Source organism: Siphateles boraxobius, unplaced genomic scaffold (assembly GCF_051911475.1).
Source record: "Siphateles boraxobius isolate OS27281-9 unplaced genomic scaffold, OSU_SipBor_1 130, whole genome shotgun sequence".
NCBI lineage: Eukaryota > Metazoa > Chordata > Actinopteri > Cypriniformes > Leuciscidae > Siphateles > Siphateles boraxobius.
In genome coordinates, this window is record NW_027508734.1 from 44,452,176 (window position 1) to 44,466,128 (window position 13,953).

General features: G+C 39.5%; 1 protein-coding gene across 2 annotated transcripts in view; it reads left to right on the top strand.

The window, feature by feature from the left end:
• plcb3 (phospholipase C, beta 3 (phosphatidylinositol-specific)) overlaps nucleotides 1-13,953 on the top strand; it is a 74,434-nt gene that overhangs the window by 13,860 nt on the left and 46,621 nt on the right. For both annotated transcript variants that reach the window (XM_077229576.1, XM_077229577.1), the window contains exon 2: nucleotides 5,284-5,367. In XM_077229576.1, coding sequence (XP_077085691.1) covers nucleotides 5,284-5,367 — 84 coding nt within the window. The remainder of the gene's footprint in view (nucleotides 1-5,283; nucleotides 5,368-13,953) is intronic.

Below are 13,953 nucleotides of genomic sequence, written 5' to 3' on the forward strand. Positions count from 1 at the left end.
ATTATGTTAGGGCTATAAAAGCAAGTAAATATTGGAAGCCAAATACACCTAAGAGCCAAGAGAGCGGGCCACTCACCCACTGAAATAGTTGACATTGTTGATGCATTAACTATGTGCGCCTCTGTCTGAGATAAATGCACGCACTGCTGTCGTTTGCAGGCCACAAGCTTCAGTTCACTTTAATGGTTTACCCAAAAATCCATTTAAAGTTCTCTGACATGTGCACGTCAACCATACAAAGACGAAGCTGTAATTTGGATAAACGTGGATAAAATTCTCCTCGCATATTAGCAAAATATGACAGAACCTCCATTAGTGGTCATTGTCAAAGGTAAAAAGCAAAATAAATATGTATAATAGATGTATTTATTTATAAATTACCTTTTTAATGTAAAAAGTTATTTTCATGTAAAGGTTTGGTTGTGTGTGTGTGTGTGCGTGTGTGTGTATGTGTTAGATCATTAGGGCTTGACATTGGGAGTCAGAGAAGCTTGACGGGTTTTTTAAAGTCTGTACACACACACTAATGAGACACTTACAGGGTGAAGGTCACTTCCCTCTCTTCCACACGTTCAAGTTATGAATGTTTACCCTGTTTTGTCTTTCCAAAACATTCCCAGTGCACCAAAAACACCAGTTTGTGAAGAGTAGTAACCAAGTGCCTTAATAGGATAGCTCACCCCAAAAGGAAAATCCTTCAACCAATTACTCACCCTTATGTCGTTCCAAAATGGGATTGATTGCTTTCTTCTGCCTGAACACAAAAGACGACATTTTGAAGAATATTGGTAACCATACGATTTTGGCTTTTGACTTCCATTGTATTGAAAAAATAAAAAAATGTAACAATTAAAATATTGTTCTTTGTGTTCCACAGAAGAAAAAGTCACACAGTTTGGTAATGACATGGGGGTATAATTATTTTTGTGTGAGCTATCCCTTTAAGACCGTACAATCTGTTAAACGCACTGGACATTTTTCCTTCATAACCTTGTTTTAATGTCAAATAAAATATGCTGTTTACCCAGACCAAGGTCTGCTACCTACTTCACCTTCTTTCTCTCATATGCTGTCTGTCCACTGTTTGTCTTTTATATTATATTCAGCTCACCTGATTTTTTGAGAGCTCTGTGCGCACATATAGGTGCTTTAAATAAAGCTTATTCAGCAGTAGTATTGCAGCACTAACATTTGTTTATGCAAACATTAAAAGCAGTCCGCTTGCAAATCCGTTTCGTGTGAGTGTGCGCACCGGGTGGGGATTTTCAGAGAAGTTGTAAAATAAATCTGTGCTCCTAGATTAATTTAATCAAATGCAAACATTCCACAAGACTACATCTATAGATCAGCAGGCACACGTCACTTCACTGCTAACACATACAGATGAGATTAGCTCTTAACTAATTGTCCAAAATACATTAGATTAAGTGCCCTGATGTAGTGTCTTTGAAATATTATTAGTAATTGACTGGTGAAGAAATTTTAATGGGACAAACAAAACAAAAATCATGCCAATGCAAATAGAGCTTTCTTTTAGCTAATTTTTTTTTTTTTTTTTTTTGAGATACTGGATGTTCAAATCAGAGTTTTTTGGTTTGGCTGGCAGATACAACCCACCTTTTCAAAGTGCTTTTATACATGTTTTACACTCTCTTAGATCTAAATCATACACTATGTTGGTGTGTGAACGCAAATACCAGCTACACTTGCTTGATTTTCAAAATCGCGTACTGTCAAAGTACTACATTTAAGGAAGAACTTAGTTCTCGACATCTGCCATTTTGGCATTGCAATGTAAATTGTGTTGCTACCCCGCAAGTCCTCCTCTCCCAAGGTTCCATGGGATAGTAAAGTTTCCTTTGTATGCATACTTTAAAAGATTGCAAAATATTGCACAATATATAGCTCATCCAGGTACTTTTTTTATGAAGACATACTACTCTCCTAATGTTTATTTTGCCTGCTAAATAGAAAGAAAGATGACATATTTAGGCGTGAAGACTGCCCGTCACCATTCTGATGTATAACAATCACTTTTCATTACCCAATCAGTTCCGGTCCAGTACAATAAGCCAAATTAAATACTGCAAAAATGTATGTGTGAGTAACATTTATGTAATTGTATTTTAAATTTCATTATTATTATTATTATTACCATGTCTGCTTGATGAAGAAATGAAATATCCCCATGGTCATCCTCATAATCCACTCTCAGATTCCCACTGTTGTCATACTTCAGTCTGTACTTCCATCTCGCTATTTTCACCCTTTACAGACATATCAACCATATGCACTCTCAACCCAGCTTTGGGTCAAATATGAATAAACCCGTTTGCGTTGGGTTCAATTTTTAAATTATATTTTTAATCAAATGTGTGGGTTTGTCCATATTTGTCTCAAAATTATTCAACCCCTGAATAGAATTCCTCACAACAGCACAAATCTGCAAAAGTGGTGTTGTCTCAAGCACACCTGATGCTACTAATCAAGGGCTTCATTAGTTCACCAGTTGTGCTTGAGCACACATGAAATATCTGAAATATCTGTACTGGCTAAGAAACGGGATATAAAAAGATAGTGAAGGCACTTAATGTTCCTAGAGACATCGTTGGGAGCATAGTACAGTGGTTACACTACCTAGACGGGGCAGAAAAAGGAAGCTATCAATGGCTGCGTACTAAACGCATGTCAGAACTCCAAGACGTACACTACTTCTGACCTTAAAGGGATAGTTCACTCAAAAATGACCCCATGATTTACTCACCCTCAAGTCATCCTAGGTGTATATTACATTCTTCTTTCAGACGAATACAATCGGAGTTACATTAAAAAATGTCCTGACTCTTCCAAGCTTTATAATGGAGGTGAATGGCCTTTTCTGTTTTGAAGTCCGTCAAAGTGCATCCATCCATGATAAAAGTCCTCCACGTGGCTCCGGGGGGTTAATAAAGGCCTTCTGAAGCGAAGCTGTGCGTTTGTGTAAGAAAAATATCCATATTTAAAACGTTATCGACTAAAATAACTAGCTTCCGGCAGACGGCCGTATGCATCGATTTACGGTGAAAGAGTAACATGGAAGCGCAGAGGATAGAGCAAAACGAAAACACAGTCAGTGTGTTTTTGAAAGTCTGAAACGACCATTTTTAAAGAAAAATGTCAGAGGAACTTGAATTTGTTGCCCAGCCCTGTTTGAACCGCGAGAGGTGTCAAAGCTTACACTACTCCTACATCCTACGTCATACATCGTCAGGTGTTACTCTTTTGGTGTAGGTCGACTTGCGTGGGCCGTCTGCCGGAAGCTAGTTATTTTAGTCGATAAAGTTTTAAATATGGATATTTGTCTTAGACGAACATGATGTCTGGTTATACATCTCGTTTGCTGCAGGTCATATCAGTAAAAGGGTGTCCTAAAGTGCTAAAGATGCTTGCCATGAATGGGTTGAATAATTTTGACACTGCTAAAGTTATTAAAAGCTGTCTTTTCAGTTGAGTTTGAGGAAACCACTTCAACCATTTGTTGTGTTGAGCTATTTCACTCACTTTTGTTTGATTTGTTCATTGCAAACAGCTGAAAGTCTGTAAATTTTGCCAATAAACCCGATTTGCAATGGGGGTTGATTAATTTCCATTACAACTGTATCTTATGGTAATATCCAATTCCAGTCATATGCAGCCATCAGTTTCTGTGGCTTGTGCATTAAACTCCTCTATTGTCTCAGTTTTGGTTTCAGTCATTACATTAATTTATAAATCACATCGTCGGACCATTCCAAGCACTTCCCATTTATCTGACTTACTTTTAAATCATTATGTCTGTTTCTCTGCCATTTTGCTTATTATTGATTGTTACTTTGTAAATGCATCCTTTGGACTCTATTTGTCGTCGCTATGACATTTCCTATAATATATATGCAGACGACACACAGATTTATCTACCTCTCAAAGTAGGGAACGAACAGTCCCTAAAGTCCTTGTTGGACTGTTTGACTGAGCTTAAAGTTTGGCTGTCTAAAAAATTTCTTCAACTTAATGAAAAAAAGTCTGAAATTATATTATTTGGTCCACCAAAATTCAAAGAGAAGATAGCCAGTACTCTTGCTCCATTAGAATGACGGTGAAAGATAGTGTGAGAAATCTTGGTGTATTAATTGACTCCCTGAGCTTTGATAAACAGATAAATTCTGTTGAAAAGAATAGTTTTATCAGCTTCAGTTGATTTCTAAGATAAAACCCTTTCTTAGTTTTAAAGATTTGGAGGTCGTCGTCCATGCTTTTATTGCGTCAAGACTGGACTACTGCAACTCTCTCTATGAAGGGATCTGTCAGCGTCAACTATGCCGTCTAGAGCTGGTGCAGAATGCAATCTGACTGGCACTAAAAAAAGGGACCACATTACTCCAGTATTATCCTCTTTTCATTGGCTGCCGGTTCAGTACAGGATCGATTATAAGACTAGACTTTATTAATGGTTTTTAAAGCATTGCATAACATGTCCCCAAACTACATTGTAGACCTTTTAGGATCTTACATATCAGGTAGGACATTAAGATCAACGAACCAACTTTTGCTGACTGTCCCTTATTCTAAAAAGAAGTCAAAGAGTGACCGAGCTTTTTTAGTTGTGGCTCCCAAGTTGTGGAACAGTCTTCCCCTTCATATCTGGCTAGCTTAAACAATAGAAATTTTAAGTCTCAGTTAATAACTTATCTTTTTACTTAACTTTTAGTTAAGGGTATTGTACATTATAGTTAGGCTATAACTTATTTTGATCTAGTTTTATTTCTCTCTACACTGATCTCACAGTTGTGTGAGGGGTGTGTCTAAGAGTGTGTAGTCATGCCTTCATCTCCTGAGCTTGATAAATGTTTTTATAGATGTATTTTTTATTGTTTTTTGTTAACTGTGAAGCACTTTGGGCAACAACGTTGCTATTAAATGTGCTATTTAAATAAATAAAAGTTGAAAGTATTTGCTGTGTTCATCAGTGACGTGCAGTATTAGCATGGCTGCCACTGTGACTTGGTTACTATGGTATCAGTTTAATTAAGTTGCAGTTGAATTAACAATTTGTTGTAATAAATGTTCTAAACCATGACATGTCATTGTTTCCCAGTGATCTTCATTAGTAGTCATGTCAGTTGCTAATGTTGTTCATATTATCAAGGGAATTACGTTCTTCTGCTCTCTGTACAAGGAGAACTGATGTTGTTGGTAAAACTGTATGAATTATACTGAATGCCACCTAATTGTTTTTATTTTTTTTATTTCCATTTGTGTGTTTAGGACTGCAACACCACACCCAGCCTCGTCACCCTCAAAGTGGACCCAAATGGATTCTTCCTCAGCTGGTCTGCAGGGACCAACATGGTCAGTAATTTTCCTTTTTGCTTGTACTTGCTAATACCAGTCCTGTCATGCCACCTGTTGTTGTTTACAGTATTGTCAGACAATTCTTTATTCTTTTCTGATGTAAGTCTATGGAAGTACTGTGTTTTTGATCATGTTACACAGTTTAGCAGGAATACCCCTAAAATATGGCAAAATCCTGTTGTCAGGTTTCTTGTTATAGGGACAAAATGTACTTTTTTATTTATTTTTTCATCCCCACCCCCAACAAATCTTCACTGTAAAACCTAACAAATGTCCTAACTCAATATAAAAAAAAAATTTCCAATGCCAATAACCAATAATTCTTTATATTTGAAAGCCGATAACCGATATATTGGCTGATAAATCTAAATGCAAAATTTTATATTAATTTTGAGAGCCTGATTGCAAAAACAAAAATCCTCACCATTAAATCCATGTCCCAAGCACACATTTATAACGATGTTCTCATTATAATTTAAATGTTGCTTAAATGACAGACTTGCACTGCACGTTGTACTTAACTGTATTTTCCTTTTTGCAGTGATTCCATTTATATTTCAAGCAATTAAAAACCATCATGGTGAACAGTGCGCAGCTGAAGGAACTAATCCATTATTTATGGGCTTTAATATGTCGGCCAAATTTTCTTGTTGGGCCGATAACGATAACATTAAAAATTAATGTATCAACCGATACCGATATGGTGGCCTATATATTGTGCATCCCTAGTTTCTGTTGTGTCTGCATATTGTAGAGGTTACCATTGTGCTGAAGAGTAGAGCCTGTGGTCTACAAACGTTAAAAAAAGAAAATTCTGTTATCTTTGGCCTCGTGCACACTGTAAAGCTTCAGGAGTGACAACCACATTTAATTGCAGGAGTGAGACCCCTAACTTATAGTTCTATGTGTGTACAGAACACGAATCCTGCAATGATTGACACCATGGTAACCATAGCAACGTTCTCATATCTGCTATTCTGAACAAAGTAATATTACAGTGACAAAACACTCCCTGTTTTCAGCAATTTTAACTAAACTGAGGGCGTCCTGTTTTATTTATGCTTAAGGCTGCTTCACAGAACGCTTTCTTGCAGTGTTGATAATGACCACTTATAAGGGTTTTTGGGGTTGGTTCATACAGCGATCAAGTTTGAGTTATTAAATTGAGCAGGTGCGGGTCGCGTATTCAGATATTTTAGTCATTTCAATTTATTCAGTTTTTTTTTTTTACTGGCTTTTTCTTGTTCGCCAGTAGAAGAACGATAGGTGTCTGCGTGAACTCTTTGCTGAAGTAAAATAACTATTTTTGTAGTAAAGTCAAGAATATTGTATATTTGTACATTTTGAAATTTTGTATTACTATTTGTTTTATGTTGAATTCAGTGGCGGCTGCTGGTCTTTCAAAGAGGGGAAGCTCATTTTTGGCCTACATAAAAATTGTCCATTTATTTATAGCCTAGCTAGCCTAGCCTACTGTATGAATGAACAAACGATCTAAAAAAAAGATATTAAACTTGATGGAGGAAATGTGGGAATTAGGTTAAACTGAAACAAGGATTGTTGTGTATAATTGTGTGAAATGTATGATAAAAATTTGCTGGCAATTTCGCCAAGCAAATACCAAGAAATAGGTTGCAGCAGTTTGTCTTTCGACTACACTTGTAAAATCCACGATGGGACTGAGCTTGAATAGCTTCAGCGGCAGCGACTATTTATAGTAGAAAATCGCTGTCAATCAAAAGGATATGCAGTCTTTTGACAGACCCTCCAATCATCACGTAGAAGCCCAGAGTCTAGGCCAGCCCACTCCTCCATTCACCCCCGGAAACGCTGAGCATCCTTGGGCGGGACATAATCGCAGCATTTATCCAATGACCGTCTAGTTTCGACGCACTGAGAAAAGCTGTTCAAAGCAGCCCCATTGAAGTCAATGGACGCTAGGCTTCAACAGGTCGGCAAACGTGCCGGCGCGTTTTGCTCGATTTTTTTTTTCTCATAGCAGCAAAATAGACTTAAATACTCTTTCATTTTTGGTCATGCAAACTTAAGAAATAAAAAATAAACTGTTAAATATATAATTTTTTTATGTGTCCACTTACAATCGAAATAAAACATTGTGCTTTTGTAAAATAAAAAAAATAAACAGGGTGTGGTTTCTGCCTCTTCGTCTCCTTGAACTTTTTTTCTGGAGCAGGTCTCTAAACTTAAACAAAACTCAGTGAATACTATTCACCAAGGCATGAGCAATATATCTCTATAATCATTTAAGCTTGTACTTTAAAATGATCTAACTCAAAACTAAAATAAATATTCTCTGTTTATGTAATATAAAAAGAGAGAGATGTCAGCCGTTCTCATTAACGTTCTCGCAGCTCATTATTCTGCTAATGTGACACGCCCGGCCCCGCGGAGAGCGCGCGCTATTCGAACGCAAATGATCTGAGGCAATCCATGCAAACGTGTAAACGCCCACATCAACTCGATAAACGCACCAAATTTTATCAGATTAATGTACTATGTCGTCTTGCTAGGCTGTGAGGAATAATCCTGGGACATTTACCTCAGAACAATCGCGATATGGAATAGTGTCTGTAAACGCTAAAAGACTCATTAAATTTGAATCACTTCTCTGTGTGTATGAATTAACAGCACATATGGGCGCTGCTGTTTACTGTTACAGATGAAATATGAAAGACAACATTTTGTAGTTTTGGATAGATCATAAAGTTTTTATTCTAAAATATCAAATAAGCTTTTGTTAGCCAGTTTCTGCTCATATGTTAAATATATAGTATGTTTTGTCCAAAATAAACTCATCAACTATGATGTTATTATAGTGTTTGTAAGCTATGTAAGCTATATCAAACTAATGAATCCTTAACTTTAAAATATGTATGATAAAATGTATTGGCCTACTTTTAAAAAGAATACTTCATAAGAAATTTATGGAAAAAGACAATTTTCTTTTCAAGATGTTTCCAACTCTAACTTTGAACAAATTCTGTAGAATGGCCCATACAGCCTATTTGAATTTGTTTCCAGATGTGACTATGTACTAAAAATATGCTTTTGACTTTCATTTATATTTGGATTATATATATACACTGCCGTTCAAACGTTTGGGGTCGGTACAATTTTTAATGTTTTTTAAAAAATAATTCACTTATGCTCAGAAATGCAGTATTTATTTCATTAAAAATACAACAAAAAGCATTAATATTGTGAAATATTATTACAATTTAAAATATTAAATTACAAATTTTAATATATTTTAAAATATAATTTATTCCTGTGATCAAAGCTAAATTTTCAGCATCATTACTCCAGTGTTCAGTGTCACATGATCCTTCAGAAATCAGTATAATATGATGATTTGATGCTCAAGAAACATTTCTCATTATTATCAATGTTGAAATCAGTTATTTGCATTTTTATTTCTGGATTCTTTGATGAATGGAAAGTTCAAAAGAACAGCATTTATCTGAAAAATAATCTTTTGTAACATTAAACACTACCGTTCAAAACTTTGGGGTCAGTAAGAATTTTTATTTTATTTTTTTGGGGAAATAAATTAAATAAATCGATACTTTTAATCATCAAGGAGGAATTAAATTGATCAAAAGTGACAGTAAAGACATTTATAATGTTATAACAGATTCTATTTCAAATAAATGCTGTTGTTTTTAACTTTCTGTTCATCACAGAATCCTTCACACAGAGGATTAGTCAATAGTTAGTCAACAGTGTCTCGCGCACTGTGAAAGGATCGGTGATGATCTTGGGGTGCTTCAGCAAGGCTGCAATCGGGGCAGATTTTTCTATGAACTTATTTTATTTCCATTATTCGAGGTCTGACAAACACTGCATCCTTTTGTTATTTTGACCAGTTGTCGTTTTCTGAAAAAAAATGCTCTAAATGACAATATTTTTATTTGGAATTTGGGAGAAAGGTTCTCAGTAGTTTATAGAATAAAACAAAAATTGTAACTTTACCCAAACACATATCTATAAATATATATATATATATATATATATATAAAACTGTTGTTATGCCAAACACTGTTGTTGTGCGTATGAGCGGGCCGGAGTGCGTTAAGGGTTTTCTATTAGAACTGTGTCGTGTTAGCGGCCCCTAAGTTAATAACTAATGATCTTTGCAACGGAAGTGAATCGATTAAAACTAACTATAGCTAGACAATAACTTTATTCCAGAGCTGCTGTAAAGTCAAACTACCTCTGTTACTTTAATTCCCTATTATCACTGTAAACCTGCTTTGAAACAGTCCATATTGTTAAAAGCGCTATATAGATGAAGGTGACTTGAAGAATATTATATTTGTTTTCTGAATTGATCAGCTGTTTTTATCCCTAACTTAATTTCACCTGTCTTCCCAATTCTGCCATATCTAGTATCAGTCCTGTCTGCGTCATTTCTCTCTTTCTGTCCGTCTCTCTCTCTTCCTGCCATCCAGGCTACTGGCTTATCATGTGAGTGCTCATGAATGAAATTAAATTTTAGCCAGTGAAATTCAATCAAAGCATCCTCCCATCCTTTCTCTCGCTCTCTCTTTAGTTGATAGATATGGTCTTCTCCCTGTTTTCTCATGTTCTTGTGCTGATCAGTGTGGCATGTGTGGTATGGGGACGCAGCTTAATCTGGTTCCAGTGAATTTAGATTAGGGACTTTCTGCAGTCTAAGAAGACACAGCACAGTGTGTAAAACTCGCATAAACTCGGCAGCAAATTCATGTCAGTTGCCAAGACGAATTGTTTATTTTGCTATCCGAGTATGTTATTTGGAGATTCCTTCATGTGCCGGAGGTGCTAATGTGTTTACTTCCTAAACATTGAAGCAACAAGCTGAGGAGAATCTTTTTTTGGGAGCTGTGTATTTAAATCGACAAGGAAGTTGCATTTGTCTTGCGATACGGTATTAGGACACTAGGACGATCTTTGCCTGAGGAAAGACAGTAACCTTGTTTGGTGTAGGGAATATTGGCCCTGGGGAGCCCATCCTCTCCAGTTAATAGTAAAGAGGCCACCTCATCTCATCTCTTCAGTAACTTACTCGCACATTCAGGCACATTTATATTTAATGTCGCTATTATTATATTTAATGATGCCATTATCCAACACACTCCATTTCTTTTCCTTCTAAGTACTGAAAGGTTGTTTAAAGTCAGCCACACTTCCATGAATCCAGTTTTATGTCATTCTCCAGTTCCTTTATATCTTTTTTTTTTGGCGGGTTGGATAATGTTGGTGATCTCTCTCACACACACACACATACACACACACACACACACGTTCTCACTGGCTCACCAGCACATGCGCCGTCAAGCTTGATCGTTTCGTCAAGAAATGAAACTTGATTTTGCAGGCACATTCACACGCATTGTGGTAGAACAGGTTTTGTGTGCAGGAAAACACCCTTGCACTCCTAGAACTGTATTCCTGAGGGGTTTTTTCCTGCTGTTTTGTTGTTTGTGTGTGGCTGAGCAAAAGGGTCCCTGTTCTTCCCACTGAATATTCAAGTTAGCATGTGTGTCCATCACAATGCTCTGTTATTCTCTGTACCATGTGTGTGGGTGTGTGATGGCATGTGTGGCCTATTTTCAAGGCAAATCGAGTAGCTTTTAGTGGATACTAGATCCCACGTAGCCTTCAGCTCTACAGGTAGAGACATGAATACCTGGAATCAGTTGTCTTAATCTTTTAGGACTTTCTCCCATTGTCCTGGTCAATTCTTTTCGTGGGTTGCTTGTATTCCTCAGTTAAAACTCACACAGTGTTTGTAGGGATGCGGCATGTCCAGAACCCCGTCACGTTAAAGGGGACCTATTATGCAAAATTCACTTTTAAATGGTTTGAACATAAGTGTGTGTACACAACCACCCTATAATGATAAAAATCCACCTAGTGCTTTTTTAATTTTTTTAATCACCATATGTCTCAGAAAAAGCCGTTTGCGGATTCTGGGCAAACTAACGTCACTTTGCCCCCCCCAAACTACCTAAATGCGTTTGTCTTTTTACCAGTTTATTAAGCACCCCCTGAAAAGGTCTGTATATATTTGTTTACTGTTAGTTGTAACAGGCATTGTTTGTGTAATTCGTGGTATATGTTGATGATAATGAAATGGAGAGAGAGAGTTTATGGATAAGACTTTAATGCGTACTTCTTATACTGTGTTTATTCAGCTCTTACTGTGATTTTCTGGAGTAAAACTAACCTAACGTAACCTCGGTTCTCTCTAGAGAGGGAACGAGTATTGCGTAAGTTTAGCTTACGCTACGGGAAAGATTCATCTTCTCGAGATACTGAAGCCAAAAAATTATCCTTAATTTTGTATACCTTGTCAACGCAGTGCAGCAGCTAGCAGACCTAGAGCAGGCCATCTCGGCTGCTCATTGGCTGCCCTGCGGGCAACTGCTGCAGCCTACCAGTGAGCCCGGCGTGACGTCACGCCCAATGAAGGGCGCCCGGGCCTTTATAGCGTCACAGCCCGCCAGATAGGCGTGGCTTAGCGTATAAAATAGGGGCTGTAGGCTGAATTCTCTGGTTTTTCGACGACTGAAGCGAAGTCGCTCGTGGCGCGAGCACGGCCGGTTACGCAATACTCGTTCCCTCTCTAGAGAGAACCGAGGTTACGTTAGTAACCGAGTATCGTTCTCTTACGAGAGGTTCTCTCGTATTGCGTAAGTTTAGCTTACGCTACGGGAACACTTTGTCAACGCCGTGCACGCCAAGCATCCACATGAGACCCCGAGATTGAGGGGAACCCCATAAGTGGAAAAAATAAGGTGGCCAGCCACGCGGGCCATCACTTGTACATAAGCACACATAGGGAATACAGAGCAGCGCGGCGGTCTGTATAGTCATATACCCTACTTAGTGCAGCTCAACCAGGAGAGCTGAGTCATGAAAGTGATCTGAGCAGGAGATCTGGGCAGAATACACCTCTTTTTCAGACTGACAACAGTTTAGCCTGCAAGGCAGGAACTTCTAGGTTATAAAACCTGACAAAGGTAGACGGGGAGCTCCAGCCCGCCCCACACATATGTCATGGATAGAAATTCCACTGGACCATGCCCACGACGAGGCCACGCCTCTCGTGGAATGAGCCCTGATGCCCAGAGGGCATTGCAGACCTTTTGACGCGTAAGCTGCCGCTATAGCGTCCACTATCCATCTGGACAGGCTCTGTTTTGAGGAGGCGAGCCCCTTTCGCTGTCAGATGCTGGGAGAGCTGACAGCGAAATAACTTGCGCTCTGAATGGAGTGCCCATCACTTTAGGGACATAACCATGTCTAGGTCTGAGGATGACTTTGGAGTCATTTGGTCCGAACTCAAGACACGACGCGCTGACAGACAGCGCGTGCATATCCCCTACACGTTTTACTGACGACAGTGCAGTCAGAAAAACGTTTTTTAGCGATAGATATTTCAACCCCACGGAGTCTAGTGGTTCAAATGGAAAAGCTTTCAGGGCCTCGAGGACCAATGAAAGATCCCACATGGGAACCGACGGCGGGCGCGGCGGATTCATCCTTCTAGCTCCTCTAAGGAAGCGGATGACCAACTCATGTCTTCCCAGTGACTGGCCGTGCGTCGATTCCGCGAACGCTGCCACGGCCGCCACGTATACTTTGAGCGTGGATGGGGACCTTCCCTTATCCAACAGCTCTTGTAGGAAGGTGAGCAGCTACGCCATCCCGCATGTCCGCGGGTCCAGACCTCTGTCGGTGCACCATCCAGAGAACACCGACCATTTAGACGCGTAGAGCCTTCTTGTGGAAGGGGCTCTAGACTGCGTGATCGTGTTCATCACTCCTTCTGGCAGGGCAACGAGTACCCGTTGATCAACCATGCATGCAGAGACCAGCGCTCTGGATGGGGATGCCAGATCATGCCGCGAGCCTGAGAGAGGAGATCTGCCCTCACCGGAATCGGCCACGGAGCTGTATGTGACAGCCGTGCCAGTTCCGGGAACCAAGTCTGATTCTCCCAACGCGGGGCTATGAGGAGCACCGAGTGGCGCGTTTCCCTGATCCTCTTGATCATCTGTGGTAACAGAGAGACCGGAGGGAAAGCATATAGCGGGAGGCTGGGCCAAATCCTGGGCCAGCGCGTCCTCGTCCTTCGAGAAGAACGTCGGGCATTGAGCGTTGTCTTTTGACGCAAACAGGTCGACTTCCGCTCTGCCGAATAGGCGCCACAGTTTCTGGACCGTTTGGGGGTGCAGGGACCATTCCCCTGGGGGAACATTGTCCCTGGACAGTTTGTCTGGGCCATCGTTCAAATGGCCAGGCACATGCGCCGCCCTCAGCGAGCGCAGGTTCATCTGTGACCAAATAAGGAGGCGTTCCGTCAGATTGCAGAGATTTCTGGATCTGACACCGCCCTGACGGTTTACATAGGATTCCACAGATGTGTTGTCCGAGCGGACAAGAACATGCTGGTCCTGTATGAACGGGAGGAAGCACTTCAGCGCGTTCTCGACCGCTATCATTTCCAGACAGTTTATGTGAAAACCCTTCTCCTGGTCTGACAACTGGCCAAAGGCCGGTCTGCCCTCGAAC